This window comes from Salvelinus namaycush, chromosome 32 (genome assembly GCF_016432855.1).
Source record: "Salvelinus namaycush isolate Seneca chromosome 32, SaNama_1.0, whole genome shotgun sequence".
In the NCBI taxonomy this organism is placed as follows: domain Eukaryota; kingdom Metazoa; phylum Chordata; class Actinopteri; order Salmoniformes; family Salmonidae; genus Salvelinus; species Salvelinus namaycush.
In genome coordinates, this window is record NC_052338.1 from 28,779,249 (window position 1) to 28,801,748 (window position 22,500).

At 46.6% G+C, this 22,500-nt stretch overlaps 1 protein-coding gene across 1 annotated transcript in view; it reads right to left on the bottom strand.

The window, feature by feature from the left end:
• Positions 1-19,102, bottom strand: part of LOC120027088 (adhesion G protein-coupled receptor B2-like) — a 73,995-nt gene extending 54,893 nt beyond the window's left edge. Inside the window, exons 1-6 of the mRNA XM_038971928.1 lie at positions 19,002-19,102; positions 17,450-17,552; positions 16,627-16,777; positions 14,027-14,096; positions 13,663-13,729; positions 6,135-6,220 (exon numbers count right to left, since the gene is read on the bottom strand). Of these exons, the coding sequence (XP_038827856.1) occupies positions 6,135-6,220; positions 13,663-13,729; positions 14,027-14,096; positions 16,627-16,777; positions 17,450-17,552; positions 19,002-19,102 (578 nt within the window). The remainder of the gene's footprint in view (positions 1-6,134; positions 6,221-13,662; positions 13,730-14,026; positions 14,097-16,626; positions 16,778-17,449; positions 17,553-19,001) is intronic.
• Between the last annotated feature and the right edge of the window lie 3,398 nt (positions 19,103-22,500).

Genomic DNA, 22,500 nt, shown 5'->3' on the forward strand with positions numbered 1-22,500 from the left:
GTTCATTTAGCTTGATCCTGGACTTCCTGACGGGCAGCCCCCAGGTGGTAAGGGTAGGCAACAACACATCTGCCACACTGATCCTCAACCCTGGGGCCCCTCAGGGGTGCGTGCTTAGTTGTCTCCTGTACTCCCTGTTCACCCAGGACTGCGTGACCAAACACGACTCCAACACCATCATTAAGTTTGCCAACGAAACAGCAGTGGTAGGCCTGATCACCGACAACATTGAGACAGCCTATAGGGAGGAGGTCAGAGACTTGGCAGTGTGGTGCCAGGACACCAACCTCTCCTTCAATGTGAGCAAGACAAAGGAGAGGATCATGGACTACAGGAAAGGGAGGGCGGAACAGGCCCCCATTCTCATTGACGGGACTGAAGTGGAGCAGGTAGAGAGTTTCAAGTTCTTTGGTGTCTAAATCACCAACAAACTATCATGGTCCAAACACCAATACAGTTGTGAAGAGGGCACAACAACATCTTTTCCCCCACAGGAGACTGAAAAGATTTGGCATGTGTCCCCAGATCCTCAAAAGGTTCTACAGCTGCACCATCGAGAGCATCCTGACCGGTTGCATCACCACCTGACCGTATGGCGCTACATAGGGTAGTGCGTACGACCAAGTACATCACTGGGGCCAAGCTTCCTGCCATCCAGGACTTATATACTAGGCGGTGTCAGAGGAAGGCCCAAAAAATTGTCAAAGACTCCAGTCACCCACAACTGTTCTCTCTGTTTCCGCATGACAAGCGGTACCGGAGCGCCAAGTTTAGGTCCAAAAGACTCCTTAACAGCTTCTACCCCCAAGCCATAAGACTGCTGAACAATGAATCAAATGGCTGTCACGCCCTGACCATAGAGAGCCTTTTTATTCTCTATTTTGGTTAGGTCGGGGTGTGACTAGGGTGGGTGATCTAGTGCATTTATTTCTATGTTGGCCTGGTATGGTTCCCAATCAGAGGCAGCTGTTTATAGTTGTCTCTGATTGTTGGATCATATTTAGGCAGCCATTTACCCACTGGTTTTTGTGGGATCTTGTTTCTGTGTAGTTGCCTGTGAGCACTGCTTGAGCTTCACGTTTCATTTGCTGTTTATTGTTTTTGTGAGTTTCCTTTATTAAACATGTGGAACCCAAATCATGCTGCAAGTTGGTCTGAGTATATTTCCAGTTCGTACGACGAGCGTGACAGAAGATCCCACCACAACAGGACCAAGCAGCATGCCCGGGAAGAGAAGGTATCCTGGGCTTGGGAGGAGAAAAAGGAGGAGAAGACGCAGGGAGAGAAGGGAGGACAGCGACAACGCCGGGGTTCGCGGCCACAGAGTAAGCCCAAAAGACAGCCCACATTTTTTGGGGGGGGGCGGGGGAAAACACGGGGTGGTCGGCGGAGCCGAGGAATGAGCCAGAGACCGTCAGGGAGTCGAAGGAAGAACTCGACAAAAGATTCCGGAGAGAGGTGGTGGCGATGAGAGTGCTGCAGAGCGGGCGTGCTGAGGAGCGTGACACCAGTCCAGTGTCATCTGCACCAGTTTCACGCATCTGGCCTCCAGTGCGCCTCCCCAGTCCGGTACGTCCTGTGTCTCCTCCACGCACTCGCCCTGAAGTGTGTGTCACCGTTCCGGTACAACTTGTGCCGGTTCTACGCACCAGGTCTCCAGTGCACATACACAGCCCAGTACTTCCTGTGCTAGTTCCCTGCACTCGCCGTGCGAAGTGTGTCATTGTTCCGGTACAATCTGTGCCGGTTCTATGCACCAAGTCTCGAGTGCGTCTCCACAGCCCAGTATGTCCTTTGTTAGCTCCCCGCACTCATCGTGCGGAGTGTGTCATTGTTCCGCTACAATCTGTGCCAGTTCTACGCACCAGGTCTCCAGTGCGCCTCCACAGCCCAGTACGTCCTGTGCCTCCTCCTTGCACTCTCCCTGAAGTGCGTGTCTCCAGTCCGGTACGTCCTGTGCCTGCTCCTCGCGCTCGCCCTGAGGTGCGTGTCACCAGTCCGGTACCACCAGTTCCGGTCCCAAGAACCAGGCTTCCTGCGACGATCCCCAGTCCAAAGCTTCCAGCGACAGTTCGCAGTCCAGAGCTTCCGGCGACAGTTCCCAGTCCAGAGCTTCCGGCGACGTTTCACAGTCCGGAACCTCCAACAACGGTCCACGGTCCTGAACCTCCAACGACGGTCCACGGTCCGGAACCTCCTGAGACGTCTACGGTCCGGAACCTCCTGAGACGGTCCACGGTCCGGAACCTCCTGAGACGGTCCACGGTCCGGAACCTCCTGAGACGGTCCACGGTCCGGAACCTCCTGAGACGGTCCACGGTCCGGAACCTCCAGCTCCATGGCAGGAGCCTTCCTCTGCGCCGATGTCCAGTCCAGGCACGGCGTTCAGTCCCGCTCCATGGCAGGAGTCTTCCTCTGCGCCGGTTCCCAGTCCGGGCACGGCGGTCAACTCAGCTCCATGGCCGGAGCCTTCTTCGGCGCCGGTGCCCAGCCCTGACCATAGAGAGCCTTTTTATTCTCTATTTTGGTTAGGTTGGGGTGTGACTAGGGTGGGTGATCTAGTGCATTTATTTCTACACTGCTCAAAAAAATAAAGGGAACACTTAAACAACACAATGTAACTCCAAGTCAATCACACTTCTGTGAAATCAAACTGTCCACTTAGGAAGCAACACTGATTGACAATAAATTTCACATGCTGTTGTGCAAATGGAATAAACAAACGGTGGAAATTATAGGCAATTAGCCAGACACCCCCAATAAAGGAGTGATTCTGCAGGTGGTGACCACAGACCACTTCTCAGTTCCTATGCTTCCTGGCTGATGTTTTGGTCACTTTTGAATGCTGGCGGTGCTCTCACTCTAGTGGCAGTATGAGACGGAGTCTACAACCCACACAAGTGGCTCAGGTAGTGCAGCTCATCCAGGATGGCACATCAATGCGAGCTGTGGCAAGAAGGTTTGCTGTGTCTGTCAGCGTAGTGTCCAGAGCATGGAGGCGCTACCAGGAGACAGGCCAGTACATCAGGAGACGTGGAGGAGGCCGTAGGAGGGCAACAACCCAGCAGCAGGACCGCTACCTCTGCCTTTGAGCAGGAGGAGCACTGCCAGAGCCCTGCAAAATGACCTCCAGCAGGCCACAAATGTGCATGTGTCTGCTCAAACGGTCAGAAACAGACTCCATGAGGGTGGTATGAGGGCCCGACGTCCACAGGTGGGGGTTGTGCTTACAGCCCAACACCGTGCAGGACGTTTGGCATTTGCCAGAGAACACCAAGATTGGCAAATTCGCCACTGGCGCCCTGTGCTCTTCACAGATGAAAGCAGGTTCACACTGAGCACATGAGCACATGTGACAGACGTGACAGAGTCTGGAGACGCCGTGGAGAACGTTCTGCTGCCTGCAACATCCTCCAGCATGACCGGTTTGGCGTTGGGTCAGTCATGGTGTGGGGTGGCATTTATTTGTGGGGCCGCACAGCCCTCCATGTGCTCGCCAGAGTTAGCCTGACTGCCATTAGGTACCGAGATGAGATCCTCAGAGCCCTTGTGAGACCATATGCTGACACATGCACATTTGTGGCCTGCTGGAGGTCATTTTGCAGGGCTCTGGCAGTGCTCCTCCTGCTCAAAGGCAGAGGTAGCGGTCCTGCTACTGGGTTGTTGCCCTCCTACGGCCTCCTCCACGTCTCCTGATGTACTGGCCTGTCTCCTGGTAGCGCCTCCATGCTCTGGACACTACGCTGACAGACACAGCAAACCTTCTTGCCACAGCTCGCATTGATGTGCCATCCTGGATGAGCTGCACTACCTGAGCCACTTCTGTGGGTTGTAGACTCCGTCTCATGCTACCACTAGAGTGAGAGCACCGCCAGCATTCAAAAGTGACCAAAACATCAGCCAGGAAGCATAGGAACTGAGAAGTGGTCTGTGGTCACCACCTGCAGAATCACTCCTTTATTGGGGGTGTCTGGCTAATTGCCTATAATTTCCACCGTTTGTTTATTCCATTTGCACAACAGCATGTGAAATTTATTGTCAATCAGTGTTGCTTCCTAAGTGGACAGTTTGATTTCACAGAAGTGTGATTGACTTGGAGTTACATTGTGTTGTTTAAGTGTTCCCTTTATTTTTTTGAGCAGTGTATGTTGGCCTGGTTGGGGATCATATTTAGGCAGCCATTTCCCCACTGGTTTTTGTGGGATCTTGTTTCTGTGTAGTTGCCTGTGAGCACTGCTTGAGCTTCACGTTTCGTTTGCTGTTTATTGTTTTTGTGAGTTTCCTTTATTAATTAAACATGTGGAATCCAAATCACGCTGCACGTTGGTATGAGTATATTTCCAGTTCGTACGACGAGTGTGACAATGGCCACCCGGACTATTTACATTGACCTCTCCCCCCTTTGTTTTACACTGCTGCTACTCTCTGTTTATTATCTCTGCATAGTCACTTTACTCCTACCTACATGTAAAAATTACCTCGACTGACTTGTACCTCTGCACATTGACTCGGTACCGGTACCCCCTTTATATAGCTTCGTTTCTGTTATGTAATTTTCTTGTGTTACTTTGATTCGATTTTTTACATTAGTTATTTAGTAAATAATTTCTTAACTCTATTTCTTGAACTGCATTGTTGGTTAAGAGCTTGTAAGTAAGCATTTCACGGTAAGGTCTATCTATACCTGTTGTATTCGGCGCATGTGACAAATAACATTTGATTTGATTTGATTTGAAGATAGACTTTTAACACAATAAAATAGAAAGGATGTTTTTCTCGTTTCGGAGCGAGGGAAGTGTTGAGCGTGAAAGGGATAATTTGAAACAGGTCCTATATACTAGATTTAGAGTTGTTTGGACTTTAGTTGTGAATGATACAAACCTTAATGTCTTAGAAATGAGAACGTATATGGGCTGCATGATGTGACTAGAGCCTATTGATTTGAGAAAGTAGTAGAAAAAGCTTGTGCACTGTTCCTTCCCTCGGGATGCACAGCTGTTCTCTCATCAAGTATTTTCACACATCAGACTATTCACAATGTAATCTTGTCTTTACTAACATGTAAAATCAGGGGGGGGGGCAGGGAAAAAAAGACATGGAGGCTGCGCACTTTCCCGCCGGTCCGTTTTTCAATGATGCCTGGTAGACTACTTTGTTTTTACAGCGGAGCTGTACTTAATATGAGCAGCTGAGAAATATAAGAACACTTAATTCACCCACATGCATCAACCACTGTTTGAGGGGCAGGCTCTCGCTGCGTGACAGGTGATTATTCTCCCCAAACTCTGTATGTCATGGGCTCTCCAACCCTGTTCCTCTGCAGCTACCCAGTGCTTCATTTGGAAAACCAAGTGAAATCTGTTCGGGAACATCGATAGTAACATGTTTTCACCACAAAACATATTTTAAGGCAAAGGGTGACTATGTTATTTTCAATTTCATTTGCACTGATGTCAGAGTGGTTAGAGGGACAATAGAACCCTGAGTACCAGACCATTAGGATCTGATGGAGGGACAATAGAACCCTGAGTACCAGACCATTAGGATCTGATGGAGGGACAATAGAACCCTGAGTACCAGACCATTAGGATCTGATGGAGGGACAATAGATCCCTGAGTACCAGATCATTAGGATCTGATGGAGGGACAATAGAGCCCTGAGTACCAGGCCATTAGGACCTGATGGAGGGACAATAGAGCCCTGAGTACCAGACCATTAGGATCTGATGGAGGGACAATAGAACCTTGAGTACCAGGCCATTAGGACCTGATGGAGGGACAATAGAACCCTGAAGATCGGGCCATTAGGACCTGATGGAGGGACAATAGAGCCCTGAGTTCCAGACCGTTAGGACCTGATAGAGGGACAATAGAGCCCTGAGTACCAGGCCATTAGCACCTGATGGTCATTAGTGAGTTGGGTACTACCAACCATGTCCAGAGTGCATAAGAGGAGATTACCGTGACCCAGCGGTCACGTGGAATTTTACTGCGGTCATGACTCATGACTTCCGGTGTGGCGGTAATACGGTCACCACAACAGCCCTACTGGATGGTCCATGCATGATGTATGTTAGCGTGAGACAGACAGGCAAACAGTTCTGGTTCTACAGCTCTAAGTCTAGTCTACCTACCCAGCTCTCTGCTTTTTAGACTTGTCAGAGATGCCATCTCGAGACATGAGCTTGTTGAAGACCACAATACCGATCAGCATGTTCATCTGAAAGGGATAGAGAGAGACAGAGAGAGAGAGATTCAGGTTAAGCGTTAAGATCTGAGACAAGACTCTGCCAACTATAATCCCTTCAATTCCCAGACTGAACAGTCTAAAATGGAATTTGGCTATGGTGGACAGGGTTCTGAGTGTACGTGTGGTGTGTGTGTGTGTCAAGGGGTGGTATAGTTGAAGTGAGCAGATCCCGAGTCTAACCCCCTCTGTCCCGACCGTGCACCCTTTAGGACTGAGTTCTACTAAGTGTCCTTACAACTTTGATCCCTGACCCACTGGTACACATTACACACACACACACACCGATGTGCGCGCGCACGCACACACAGATTACGCATGCGCGCGCTCACACACACACACACACCCCAGCCAAGCTTCGTCATGAGTGCTTTTCCATTGGGGAATCCTGCCCATGTTAAAGATTTTCCACGCCAGTGACACTTCTCTCTTCATCCTGACCCCGTTTGCGCTCTCCTCTCCCACCTCTCCCTCCCTTCTCCCCCTCCTTCTTTTCCTCTTTCTCTCTAACGCTTTCTCCCCCACCTCCCATTCTCTTTCCCTCCCTTCTCCCTTCTCTCCTTCCCTCCACCCTTCTCTCCCTCCCTTCTCCCTTAACTCTCCTTTCCTCTACCCTTCTCTCCTTCCCTCTACCCTTCTCTCCTTCCCTCTACCCTTCTATCCTACCTTCTACCCTTCTCTCCTTTCCTCTAACCTTCTTTCCTTCCCTCTACCCTTCTCTCCTTTCCTTTACTCTTCTCTCCTACCCTCTACCTTTCTCTCCTTTCCTCTAACCTTCTTTCCTTCCCTCTACCCTTCTCTCTTTCTTTCTCACCTGACTCTAAAGTAGCCCTCCCAATCCCTCTACAATCTCTCCACTCTCTTTAAGAGTGTCTGTCTACTCCCACAGACTGCCATAGAAAGCTTGTTTCTTCACCATGAGAAAAGAATAGGAGTCCACTGGAACATAGTCCAGATCAGTGATCATTACTCCAGGACCTCAGTCTATTTTCACCACATGTCACGCCCTGACCTTAGAGAGCCTTTTTATGTCTCTATTTGGTTTGCTCAGGGTGTGATTTGGGTGGGCATTCTATGTTCTTTATTTCTATGATTTGTGTTTCTATGTTTTGGCTGGGTATGGTTCTCAATCAGGGACAGCTGTCTATCGTTGTCTCTGATTGGGAATCATACTTAGGCAGCCTGTTTTGCCACTTTAGGTTGTGGGATGTTGTTTTTGTTGGCTCTGGTGAGCCTTCAAGACGTTACGTTCGTTGCTCTTTTGTTGTTTTGTTTGGTTTTCGGTTTTTAATAAAGAATCATGAACACGTACCACCCTGCACCTCGGTCTCCTTCTGACGAGCGTTACACCACATACAGTGTTTTTCCATACAAACTTTTGTCTCTATTCCACTGAGCACTTTAGTGTATTGATACAACTGCAACATTTCTTTTTCATTTACTTCCTGTTCGTAGTAATCTTCATGTCTACTGCACTGAGCACACCATTGATCTTTCATTTCCCACCATAAATCTGTCTTCCATGTTGTTCGATGCTTTAACCTGCGTCTTTCCTTCCTGTTGACATTCCCGTCATGTACGACCTCGTTGCCCTGGGAGACAGCGGTCTCCAGCTCCGTTATTTGCCGAAGGCTAGATTAATAATTTTTTTCATTAATTAGACGGTCATCCTGAGGAGGCCTGTGTTACTCTGATCTACCTCGTCTCAATTACATCTGTTTGTCTGAGGGGGCTCTCCAAACACAACATGAGGGGAGCAGGGACACAAACACAAACACACACACACACACACACACACACACACACACACACACACACACACACACACACACACACACACACACACACACACACACACACACACACACACACACACACACACACACACGTATCTGGATTATTGAGCATGCGTGTGTATTGACACAGGGATTCACACTGGATACAGTCAGTAATTCTACAGACAGCCATACAGTAGTGATATAAACTCAGCAGAAAAAGAAAAGTCCTCTCACTGTCAACTGCGTTTATTTTCAGCAAACTTAACATGTGTAAATATTTGTATAAACATAACAAGATTCAACAACTGAGACATAAACTGAACAAGTTCCACAGACATGTGACTAACAGAAATTGAATAATTTGTCCCTGAACAAAGGGGGGGGGTCAAAATCAAAAGTAACAGTCAGTATCTGGTGTGGCCACCAGCTGCATTAAGTACTGCAGTGCATCTCCTCTTCATGGACTGCACCAGATTTGCCAGTTATTGCTGTGAGATGTTACCCCACTCTTCCACCAGGGCACCTGCAAGTTCCCGGTCATTTCTGGGGGGAAGGGCCCTAGCCCTCACCCTCCGATCCAACAGGTACCAGACGTGCTCAATGGGATTGAGATCTGGGCTCTTCCCTGGCCATGGCAGAACAGTGACATTCCTGTCTTGCAGGAAATCACGCACAGAACAAGCAGTATGGCTGGTGGCATTGTCATGCTGGAGGGTCATGTCAGGATGAGCCTGCAGGAAGGGTACCACATGAGAGAGGAGGATGTCTTCCCTGTAATGCACAGCGTTGAGATTGCCTGCAATGACAAGTTCAGTCCGGTGATGCTGTGACACACCGCTCCAGACCATGACGGACCCTCCACCTCCAAATTGATCCCGCTCCAGAGTACAGGCCTCGATGTAACGCTCATTCCTTTGACGACAAACGCGAATCCGACCATCACCCCTGGTGAGACAAAACCGCGACTTGTCAGTGAAGAGCACTTTTTGCCAGTCCTGTCTGGTCCAGCGATGGTGGGTTTGTGCCTATAGGCGACGTTGTTGCCGGTGATGTCTGGTGAGGACCTGCCTAACAACAGGCCTACAAGCCCTCAGTCCAGCCTCTCTCAGCCTATTGCGGACAGTCTGAGCACTGATGGAGGGATTGTGCGTTCCTGGTGTAACTCGGGCAGTTGTTGTTGCCATCCTGTACCTGTCCCGCAGGTGTGATGTTTGGATGTACCGATCCTGTGCAGGTGTTGTTACACGTAGTCTGCCACTGCGAGGACAATCAGCTGTCCATCCTGTCTCCCTGTAGCACTGTCTTAGGCATCTCACAGTACAGACATTGCAATTTATTGCCCTGGCCACATCTGCAGTCCTCATTTCTCCTTGCAGCATGCCTAAGGCACGTTCATGTCTTAACGACTGTTCCACAGGTGCATGTTCATTAATTGTTTATGGTTCGTTGAACAAGCATGGGAAACAGGGTTTAAACCCTTTACAATGAAGATCCATGAAGTTATTTGGATTGTTTCAAATTATATTTGAAAGACAAGGTCCTGAAAAAGGGATGTTTCTTTCTTTTGCTGCGTTTACATTATTAACAAAGCCACAGAAACATTCTTACGCTGGCGCTCTATCTCTCGGAGAATAACAAAGCCACAGAAACATTCTTACGCTGGCGCTCTATCTCTCGGAGAATAACAAAGCCACAGAAACATTCTTACGCTGGCGCTCTATCTCTCGGAGAATAACAAAGCCACAGAAACATTCTTACGCTGGCGCTCTATCTCTCGGAGAATAACAAAGCCACAGAAACATTCTTACGCTGGCGCTCTATCTCTCGGAGAATAACAAAGCCACAGAAACATTCTTACGCTGGCGCTCTATCTCTCGGAGAATAACAAAGCCACAGAAACATTCTTACGCTGGCGCTCTATCTCTCGGAGAATAACAAAGCCCCAGAAACATTCTTACGCTGGCGCTCTATCTCTCGGAGAATAACAAAGCCCCAGAAACATTCTTACGCTGGCGCTCTATCTCTCGGAGAATAACAAAGCCCCAGAAACATTCTTACGCTGGCGCTCTATCTCTCGGAGAATAACAAAGCCCCAGAAACATTCTTACGCTGGCGCTCTATCTCTCGGAGAATAACAAAGCCCCAGAAACATTCTTACGCTGGCGCTCTATCTCTCGGAGAATAACAAAGCCACAGAAACATTCTTACGCTGGCGCTCTATCTCTCGGAGAATAACAAAGCCACAGAAACATTCTTACGCTGGCGCTCTATCTCTCGGAGAATAACAAAGCCACAGAAACATTCTTACGCTGGCGCTCTATCTCTCGGAGAATAACAAAGCCCCAGAAACATTCTTACGCTGGCGCTCTATCTCTCGGAGAAGTAGAATGGTGCTACATGCTTTTTAATAAAGGCTTTGCAACAAAATATCTAGGAGAACTAATAGTTTTATAAATATGACCAAGAGGAGTCTTGCATCCAAAGACCACCTTTCCACCTATAGTGGGGAGAACATGTATTGGATACACTGCCGATTTTGCAGGTTTTCCTACTTACAAAGCATGTAGAGGTCTGTATTTTTTTTAATCATAGGTACACTTCAACTGTGAGAGACAGACAAAAGGTCTGTATGGAGGAGTGGGCCAAAATCCCTGCTGCAGTGTGTGCAAACCTGGTCAAGAACTACAGGAAACGTATGATCTCTGTAATTGCAAACAAAGGTTTCTGTACCAAATATTAATTTCTGCTTTTCTGATGTATCAAATACTTATGTCATGCAATAAAATGCAAATGAATTACTTAAAAATCATACAATGTGATTTTCGGGAATTTTGTTTTAGATTCTGTCTCTCGCAGTTGAAGTGTACCTATGATAAAAATGACAGACCTCTACATGCTTTGTAAGTAGGAAAACCTGCAAAATCGGCAGTGTTTCAAATACTTGTTCTCCCCACTGTATATTAAAACAATTGAGGTTGACTCTGGTAAATATGCCTAATGAAGTGAACTCATGCTTTTACTTTTGTTATTATTATTATTATTATTGGACATAAACGACTGTAAAAACACCAGCAAATCAGCTTCAAGTGAGTATTCCCACGCATAATAAAGAGATATTTGTAATTGTATACAAATGTAAGCAAGGTTTGAAATTATTATTTTTTTGTCAAATATTATATCTGTTTGGGCTTTTTGTGGTCAATTTGCAGTCTACTAATAATTTGTAATTACATTCCGGGCCCCTGATCATCCTTTCAATGATCCCTGCTTTACAGTAATGACAATTGAAAAGGTTGAAGGTTCCAAGTACCAGGTTAGAGAATGGTTTCTCTGTCAATGTTCGCTGCCATTGTTGTCTGACACTGGCAGTGGTGGGAAAATTAATCAATTGTCATACATCAGTAATAGTAAAGATACCATAATAGAAAATGACTGAAGTAAAAGTGAAAGTCACCCAGTAAAATACTACTTGAGTGAAAGTCTAAAAGTATTTGGTTTTAAATATACTTAAGTATCAAAAGTAAATGGAATTGCTATTTACAGATGAATAATTTGTGTTTAGTGAGTCCACCAGATCAGAGGCAGTAGGGATGACCAGGGATGTTCTCCTGATATGTCAGGTGGTGGTTGTAGCTGGTGCATGAAGTCAGGCGCAGGAGAGCAGAGATGAATGAACAACACACTTTACTTAAGGCAATAGCACAAAGTAACAATCCCAATGTGCAAACAAATAACGGTTGCCACAAAACACAAGAAAAAACAGCACCCGGAAAAAAACTGCCGGAAACGTACTGACCTAACAATAAACAATCACACACAAAGCCATGTGGGAAACAGAGGGTTAAATACACAACACATAATGAGGGAAATGAGAACCAGGTGTGTGGGAAAACAAGACAACACAAATGGAAAATGAAAAATGGATCAGCGATGGCTAGAAGACCGGCGACGTCGACCGCCGAACACCGCCCGAACAAGGAGAGGCATCGACTTCGGCAGAAGTCGTGACATGATAAGTGCGTGAATTTGACAATTTTCCTGTCAAAATGTAATCAGTACTTTTGGGTGTCATGAAAAATGTATTGATTAAAAAGTACATTATTTTCTTTAGGAATGTAGTGAAGTAAAAGTTGGCAAAAAAAAATATAAACAGTAAAGTGAAGTACAGATGCCCCCAAAAACTACTTTAGTACTTTAAAGTATTTTCAATTAAGTACTCTAGGGAGTTTTTCCTAGCCATGTAATGAGTACTTTTGGGTGTCAGGAAAAATGCATGGAGTAAAAATTACATTATTTTCGTTTGGAATGTAGAGAAGTGAAAGTTGGCAAAAAGATAAATACTAAAGTAAAGTAACATACAGATGTAACGGATGTGAAATGGCTAGCTAGTTAGCGGGTACGCGCTAGTAGCGTTTCAATCAGTTACGTCACTTGCTCTAAAACCTACAAGTAGTTTTGCCCCTTGCTCTGCAAGGGCCGCGGCTTTTGTGGAGCGATGGGTAACGATGCTTCGTGGGTGACCGTTGTTGATGTGTGCAGAGGGTCCCTGGTTCGCGCCCGAGGTCGGGGCGAGGGGACGGTTTAAAGTTATACTGTTACACAGATACCCCCAAAAACGACTTCAATAGTACTTTACTTAAGTACTCTAGGGAGTTTTCCCTAGCTACATCTGCATTGCTTGCTGTTAGGCGTTTTAGGCTGGGTTTCTGTATATCACTTTGTGACATCAGCTGATGTAAAAAGAGCTTTATGAATACAATTGATTGAATTTGATTGATTTACATCACTAGACACAGGTTACTCTGAAAGAAACCGCTAGTGGCAAATAAAGTATTAAATGATTCACTTTGTGGTATTTATCTTCCTGCTGTCTTCGAGTAATGGTTAGGATCTGGAGCAGTAAACTAGTTGCTAATGCCGAGTTCAAAACAACTGGGAACGAGGAAATCTCTGACTTCCGACTCCATTGCATTCAAGACCACTGGGAACTCTCAAAACAACTGGGAACGAGGAAATCTCTGACTTCCGACGTCATTGCATTCAAGACCACTGGGAACGAGGAAATCTCTGACTTCCGACGTCATTGCATTCAAGACCACTGGGAACGAGGAAATCTCTGACTTCCGACGTCATTGCATTCAAGACCACTGGGAACGAGGAAATCTCTGACTTCCGACGTCATTGCATTCAAGACCACTGGGAACGAGGAAATCTCTGACTTCCGACGTCATTGCATTCAAGATCACTGGGAACGAGGACATCTCTGACTTCTGACGTCATTGCATTCAAGACCACTGGGAACTCTCAAAACGACTGGGAAAATAGCTTTGAACGGTCATCCAACTCAAAATTCCAAGTCTGAAAGTCGGGCATCTTTCTAGAGCTCTGAATATCCAACCTGAAGATGACTGACATCATGATTTGACCTTGTTTTTTTCTGAGTTCCCTGTTGTCTTGAAAGCACCATATATCAACCATCTGGGGTCATCTAAACAGTGTTTATTCCTCACCCCTATCTGACCTGTGTGACAGGCAGAAGAAATAGATAATGGAAAGGATTATAAATTCAGAGTCGGGTCAATGCCTGTCGACAGACATCCAGACTTACCAATGACAATAGGGATAAAAGGTACCCACCAATACGATGACAGCTGCAGGTCCGACAAATGCGTAGAGAAGCCCGCCTTCCAAGGACAGCCAGCAACTAAAAGAAGAGAAGAAAAGAGAGGAAAAGACAGGAAGTTATTAACAATAATGTACAACTTCTGTAAAATGCACTTTGTTCTGTGTTTCATTTTCCCAATGACTAGTTCCTATGTATGAGATCCTTTTCTATTTCTCTTCAGGGGGTTCTTTCCAAATACTTTATGTAGGGGATTCAAAACCACACAGTAAAACATAAACATTTCTTCCTTTGTGAAATCACTTCATACAAATGGCCCTAAGTGCACTGCAAAAACACATGAAGGGTGAAAGGTTAAAGGTGAAAATGTGTACTCACTAGCTGGGTGTACCGTAACCTCTTGCTCTAGTGAAACCCACTGACACAGCAACCACCAGGGCTGGGAGACCTGCGAGAGAGAGAGAGCGAGAGAGCGAGAGAGCGAGAGAGCGAGAGAGAGAGAGAGAGAGAGAGAGAGAGAGAGAGAGAGAGAGAGAGAGAGAGAGAGAGAGAGAGAGAGAGGGAGATACTTTTAGAATAGAGAGAAATGAGAGAAAGACAAGTGACAGAGAGAGAGGATGATATAACAGCAAGAGAACAGACACATCCCCTTGACAATATAGCCACACAGTGTGCTATTTCACAACCGTTAGCTGACTAGCTTATGACTGTAGACTGAACATTTTCCTCCTCTATTCTCTCTCTTGGTTAATGAATGTATCTATGACTTATATCAGGGTTAACCCGAGGCGGTAGAAGTAGACCTAGTATGGATCAGAGTTCACCACCATGGGTAATACAGCCTTGGTTAGTGTACTCCGTAGGGTCCCTATCCAGTGGCTGCTGTTTTCATCTCACATTACGACAAGAGGATTCTCTTCTGTGCTGCAGTGTTCTTCTTTGGGTTATTGACCTTCCCTCCCTCTTCCCTGTTCCCTCCCTCCTCCCTGTTCCCCATTACCTCTCTCCTCCCTGTTCCCCCATTCCCTCCCTGTTCCCTCCCTCTTCCCTGTTCCCTCCCTCCTCCCTGTTCCCCCATTCCCTCCCTCCTCCCTGTTCCCCCATTACCTCCCTCCTCTCTGTTCCCTCCCTCCTCCCTGTTCCCTCACTCCTCCCTCCTCCCTGTTCCCTCACTCCTCCTTCCTCCCTGTTCCCCCACTCCTCCCTCCTCCCTGTTCCCTCCATTCCCTCCCTCCTCCCTGTTCCCCCACTCCCTCCCTCCTCCCTGTTCCCTCACTCCTCCCTCCTCCCTGTTTCCCCATTCCCTCCCTCCTCCCTGTTCCCTCCATTCCCTCCCTCCTCCCTGTTCCCTCCATTCCCTCCCTCCTCCCTGTTCCCCCATTCCCTCCCTCCTCCCTGTTCCCCCATTCCCTCCCTCCTCCCTGTTCCCCCATTCCCACCCTCCTCCCTGTTCCCTCCCTGCTCCCTGTTCCCCCACTCCCTCCCTCCTCCATGTTCCCTCCATTCCCTCCCTCCTCCCTGTTCCTCCATTACCTCCCAAATATAGTGCACAAAATAGGGAATAGGTTGAAATTTGGGACATGGCCCATATCAGGTAAGGGCATCAGTGGCTTAATGGATCAGATAGGTGGATGGATAAGGGAAAAGAGCAGGGAATGTAATTGCTAGGTTCTATCTCCCTGGATGTTGCCCTTTTCGGGGAGATGTTATCCTATATCATGTCTTATCCTTCATCATCTCCTTTAGCAAGGCAGGGGGTTGTTGTACAGGAGATGCCATAAACAGGACACAGACTGACTGTACAGGAGATGCCTTCAACAAGACACTGACTGACTGTACAGGAGACACATTCAACAAAACACAAACTGACTGTACAGGAGATGCCTTCAACAAGACACTGACTGACTGTACAGGAGACACATTCAACAAAACACAGACTGACTGTACAGGAGATGGCATTAACAGGACACAGACTGACTGTACAGGAGATGCCTTCAACAGGACACAGACTGACTGTACAGGAGATGCCATTAACAGGTGTCACGGCTCCTCCTCTGCAGTGCAGGGGCGGTTCCTCCTGCAGGCAGAGGGTCGTTAGTGATTGGAGCCACCTGGGCTCAGGGTATAAAACTGCTTACTAATCACCTCTCTCTCTCTCTCTGCTCCTCCAGGTATGCTCATGATTTGTTTGTTCCTTTGTAGTTTTGCATAGTTTTCACTCAGTCATGTTCACACACACAGATTCACGCATCCCTGCACTTTACATACACCTTACATCATGATACTTCCACACCTCATTCCTTTTTCTTAGTTTAAGTTAATAGTTTGTTTATAATAAAGAACACTTTTAAATTGGCCTATACCTGTTGTTCGTGTCCCCTCATTTTTGTCACAGGCTATGAGCCGGCTTGTGACACAGGACACAGACTGAATGTACAGGAGACACCTTCAACAGGACACAGACTGACTGTACAGGAGATGCCATTAACAGGACACAGACTGAATGTACAGGAGACACCTTCAATAGGAAACATACTGACTGTACAGGAGACACCTTCAACAGGACACAGACTGACTGTACAGGAGACACCTTCAACAGGACACAGACTGACTGTACAGGAGACACATTCAACAAAACACAGACTGACTGTACAGGAGATGCCTTCAACAGCACACAGACTGACTGTACAGGAGATGCCTTCAACAAGACACAGACTGACTGTACAGGAGATGCCTTCAACAGCACACAGACTGACTGTACGGGAGATGCCTTCAACAGCACACAGACTGACTGTACAGATTCAGAATGGTGACAGTGATTCTAGAGGTTGAAGGGAAATGTGTAGAAGATGGAACGTTCCCCTTTATTACAGTACAGGAACCCTGTATGCTTAAGATAATAACTACAGTATGTTAGTGTGTACATTTTACAGTGTGTGTGTGTTTGTGTGTTTGTGTGTGTGTTTGTGTGTGCCTACCCCAGCCCAGGCACAGGAAGCGTTTACGTATGAGGCGTGTCCTCATCTTGCCAATCACAGCCAGGTAAGACTGCCACGCCTCTGTCAGTACCCAGCAGAACGATGCCAAGAAGAAGAAATGAAGGAATGCAGCAGTCACAGTACACAGGCCCTGTAGAGAGAGAGAGGGAGAGGGGGAGAGAGACAGAGAGGGGGAGAGAGACAGAGAGGTGGTTGTGAGGGAGGAGAGGACACAAGAGAAAGGAGAGGGACAGAGAGGTGGTTGTGAGGGAGGAAAAGACACAAGAGAAATGAGAGGGACAGAGAGGTGGTTGTGAGGGAGGAGAGGACACAAGAGAAAGGAGAGGGACAGAGAGGTGGTTGTGAGGGAGGAGAAGACACAAGAGAAATGAGAGGGACAGAGAGGTGGTTGTGAGGGAGGAGAAGACACAAGAGAAATGAGAGGGACAGAGAGGTGGTTGTGAGGGAGGAGAGGACACAAGAGAAAGGAGAGGGACAGAGAGGTGGTTGTGAGGGAGGAGAGGACACAAGAGAAAGGAGAGGGACAGAGAGGTGGTTGTGAGGGAGGAGAGGACACAAGAGAAAGGAGAGGGACAGTGAGTCACAGACAGTGATGAAGGAAAGAAGGTTTCAGATGAGTTAGAAGTGCTAAGAACAACAGTTCTTCAACAATGACAGAACACAGGTGATATTTCTTAAAAATACTGTAGACTACTAGAATAGATGAACAATCGTATAATTTTTAACATGACCATAACTAAGCGATGGTGTAGTGTGTGTGAGTGTGTGTGTGTCCACCCGCGCGTGTGTTTCTTGTTCTCACCTTGCCGAGTGTCTGGGACTGTCCAACCAGTATCAACATGTTGGATGCCAGGATGGAGAGACAGAAATTAACCAAGATGATAGACCTTTCCGAACGAATATACCTGAGAGAGACATTGAGACAGAAAGGCAGAAAGTAGGAAGAGGAGGAAGACGAAAAGAAGGAAGGAGGAATTGATTGAAATTGATGGTTGAACTGATAGACTGATTCATTTCCTGAACATGGTCACATGATTACCCTGCCAGTACAGCCATCTGCTCTGGTGCTACTCTCTCCTGAGCTCCTGAGCTCTCCCTCTCTCTCTCTCCTGAGCTCTCCTCTCTCTCTCCTGAGCTCTCTCTCTCCTGAGCTCTCTCTCTCTCTCTCTCTCTCTCTCTCTCTCTCGCTCTCTCTCCTGAGCTCTCTCGCTCTCTCTCTCGCTCTCTCTCTCTCTCTCTCTCTCTCCTCTCTCTCTCTCCTGATCCTCTCTCTCCTGCGCTCTCTCCTCTCTCTCCTGAGCTCTCTCCTCTCTCTCCTGAGCTCTCTCCTCTCTCTCCTGAGCTCTCTCCTCTCTCTCCTGAGCTCTCTCCTCTCTCTCCTGAGCTCTCTCTCTCTCTCTCTCGCTCTCTCTCGCTCTCCTGAGCTCTCCTGAGCTCTCCTGAGCTCTCCTGAGCTCTCCTCTCTCTCTCTCTCCTGAGCTCTCTCTCCCCCTCTCCCTGTCACGTGGGCATGAAGCGATTCGGGAGACAGGCGCAGGAATGATTATCACACAGGACAAGACCCGGAATCATCTGCGCAATCTACAAGGGCACGAAAGCCCAAAACACACAGCACAGGTACTCACACACACCAACGGACATTGTAACAATAATCAACAGCACCACGGTGAACAAAGGGCACATATATACACATACAATCAGTGGGAACAGGGGACAGGTGTGCGCTATGAAAGTTCCAGAGGGATCTGTGACACTCCCTCTCTCCCTCTCTCTCTCTCTCTCTCTCACTCTCTCTCTCTCTCCAGATCTCTCTCCAGATCTCTCTCCAGATCTCTCTCCCGATCTCTCTCCCGATCTCTCCTGATCTCTCCCCCTCTCTCTCCGGCTCTCTCTCTCTCTCTCTCTCTCTCTGCCTCTCTCCCTCTCTCTCGCTGCCTCTCTCCCTCTCTCTCCTGATCTCTCTCCCTCTCTGCCTCTTTACCTCTCTCTCCTGATCTCTCTCCCTCTCTCCCTCCCTCCCTCCCTCACACAGTTAGTCCCCCCCATCTGAATCTGGCTATGCCGTCTCCGATTTGTTCTCCATTAGACCTAATTGGAGTTTTGGCATGGACTGCTCCACTGTCGAGCCAACCCGGGGGTTTTCTCACCCTTGGTTAATCTCTTATGGAAAGCTGTGCAGTTTGCAGATGTGTGTGTGTGTGTGTGTGTGTGTGTGTGTGTGTGTGTGTGTGTGTGTGTGTGTGTGTGTGTGTGTGTGTGTGTGTGTGTGTGTGTGTGTGTGTGTGTGTGTGTGTGTGTGCGTGTGTGTGTGTGTGTGTGTGTTTATAAAAGAGAGAAAGTGTGCATGTGCTCACCTCCAGAAAGCAACATAGATGAGCAGCAGGATGAGCAGAGCGCTGCAGGAGACCCCACAGCCCACCAGGAGGGGAACAGAGGGCATACTGGATGGACCCATGTCCTAGAGAGAGAGAGAGAGAGAGAGAGAGAGAGAGAGAGAGAGAGAGAGAGAGAGAGAGAGAGAGAGAGAGAGAGAGAGAGAGAGAGAGAGAGAGAGAGAGAGAGAGAGAGAGAGAGAGAGAGAGAGAGAGAATTTACTTGACAGCCTTTCGTCTTGGGCCCTAATACGCTGAGTCACAGATCATGAATCTACTCTTCTTTCCTCACCTCCATTCTCACACTCCCTCCCTCCATCTGCACATCTTATCACCAGTCCCACCCAGCATGCTGACTCTATTCTCTGGCACCCATAGATTCCATATTTAGTAGTTCACTACTTGTGACCAGAGCACAATGGGCCTATAGTGCAATACAATGAATAGGGTGCCAGTTGGGACGTATCCCGCTTCTGATGATGTCCCTCCATCTAGTCAGGTCAGCACAGTCTGTTGATCAGTCATCTCCTGTCCCATGTGGATTACACAACTATCCACTGTCATCTGACCTATAGTGGATCAACTGATTAAGACAATTGTTTAATCTGTTTACAACCTACACTCAGTTGCTCTGTCTATAGAGCTTTAGTTACTCCAAGTACGCCCCAAATGGCACCCTATTCCCTACATAGTAGTGCACACCTTTTGACAAGAGCCCATTTAGGACTTAGATAATGAGCTGCACTGCAACTGTAGTTAAGTATCATGTAAACTGTGTAGATGTCAGTCAAATATGGACAGCTGAAACATGTCCCCTGACAGGTGGTGTTTCAGTATAGATGTTATTACAATATGGTCAGCTGAAACATGTTCCCTGACAGGTGGTGTTTCAGTATAGATGTTATTACAATATGGACAGCTGAAACATATCCCCTGACAGGTGGTGTTTCAGTATAGATGTTATTACAATATGGACAGCTGAAACATATCCCCTGACAGGTGGTGTTTCAGTATAGATGTTATTACAATATGGTCAGCTGAAACATGTCCCCTGACAGGTGGTGTTTCAGTATAGATGTTATTACAATATGGTCAGCTGAAACATGTTCCCTGACGGGTGGTGTTTCAGTATAGATGTTATTACAATATGGATAGCTGAAACATGTCCCCTGACAGGTGGTGTTTCAGTATAGATGTTATTACAATATGGATAGCTGAAACATGTCCCCTGACAGGTGGTGTTTCAGTAAAGATGTTATTACAATATGGTCAGCTGAAACATGTCCCCTGACAGGTGGTGTTTCAGTAAAGATGTTATTACAATATGGTCAGCTGAAACATGTCCCCTGACAGGTGGTGTTTCAGTATAGATGTTATTACAATATGGATAGCTGAAACATGTTCCCTGACAGGTGGTGTTTCAGTATAGATGTTATTACAATATGGATAGCTGAAACATGTCCCCTGACAGGTGGTGTTTCAGTATAGATGTTATTACAATATGGATAGCTGAAACATGTCCCCTGACAGGTGGTGTTTCAGTATAGATGTTATTACAATATGGTCAGCTGAAACATGTCCCCTGACAGGTGGTGTTTCAGTATAGATGTTATTACAATATGGTCAGCTGAAACATGTCCCCTGACAGGTGGTGTTTCAGTATAGATGTTATTACAATATGGTCAGCTGAAACATGTCCCCTGACAGGTGGTGTTTCAGTATAGATGTTATTACAATATGGTCAGCTGAAACATGTCCCCTGACAGGTGGTGTTTCAGTATAGATGTTATTACAATATGGTCAGCTGAAACATGTCCCCTGACAGGTGGTGTTTCAGTATAGATGTTATTACAATATGGATAGCTGAAACATGTCCCCTGACAGGTGGTGTTTCAGTATAGATGTTATTACAATATGGTCAGCTGAAACATGTCCCCTGACAGGTGGTGTTTCAGTATAGATGTTATTACAATATGGTCAGCTGAAACATGTCCCCTGACAGGTGGTGTTTCAGTATTACTTATATCAAAACGTGAAACAAGAGCCGGATACCAAATTACAAGTAAAGCTGTCTAATCACTGCTCACTACTGTGAGCACACACGTACCCACGAACACACACACACACACACACACACACACACACACGCACACACACACAAAAACACACACACAAACACACACACACAAACGTACGCACGCACACACAGACACACACACAGACACACACACACGTACCCACGCACACACAGACACACACACACACGTACCCACGCACACACAGACACACACACACATAGGTGGCACGTGTGTGTGTGTGTTCATGAGTACGTGTGTGCTCACAGTAGTGAGCAGTGATTAGACAGCTATACAGCTTTACAAAAGAAAGGTTGTTTTTTTCGTGGCGTCATTACGTCATCTACCTACGTTATATAGGTGGCACGTCAGCTTTGACATCGGTTTTGCACATCGGCGGTAACTTCTCTAGGGTAGGGGGCAGCATTCGGAATTTTGGATAAAAAGCATGCCCAAATTAAACTGCCTGCTTCTCGGGCCCAGAAGATATGATATGCATATAACTGGTAGATTTGGATAGAAAACACTCTAAAGTTTCCAAAACTGTTAAAATAGTGTCTGTGAGTATAACTGAAAAATCCATTCGGGAAGTAGTTTTTTTATTTTTTTTGGTTTTCTATTCAATGCCATTACAGTATCCATTGACTTAGGACTCAAAATGCAGTTCCTATGCCTTCCACTAGATGTCAACAGTCTTTAGAAATTGTTTCAGGCTTGTATTCTGAAAAATGAGGAAGTAAGAGCAGTCTGAATGAGTGGACCCTAAAGTGTCACAGAGCTTTTTCATGCGCGCGCGATATTATAGATTATTTAGGCTAAAAACAACCTGAGGATTGAATATAAACATCGTTTGACATGTTTCTATGAACTTTACGGATACAATTTGGATATTTTTGTCTTCCTGTTTTGACTGCGTTTGAGCCTGTGGAATACTGAAGAAAACGCGCTAACAAAACAGAGGTTTTTGGATATAAAGAGACTTTATCGAACAAAAGGAACATTTATTGAGTAAATTAATGTCTGCTGAGTGCAACCATATGAAGATCATCAAAGGTAAGGGATTAATTTTATCTCTATTTCTGACTTGTGTAACTCTTCTCCTTGGCTGGTTACTGTTTGTAATGATTTGTCTGCTGGGCTATGTTCTCAAATAATCGTAAGGTATGCTTTCGCCGTAAAGCATTTTTTAAATCTGACACCGTGGTTGGATTCACAAGAAGTTCACCTTTAAACCTATGTAAAATATGTTTTGTTTTCTAAATTTTTATAATGAGTATTTCTGTATTTGAATTTGGCACCCAGCAGTTTCACTGGCTGTTGAAGAGGTGGGACGCTAACGTCTCACGTACCCAAGAGAGGTTAAACTAGACATCGGGCCGATGCCGATGTTGGCATTTTTAGCTTAT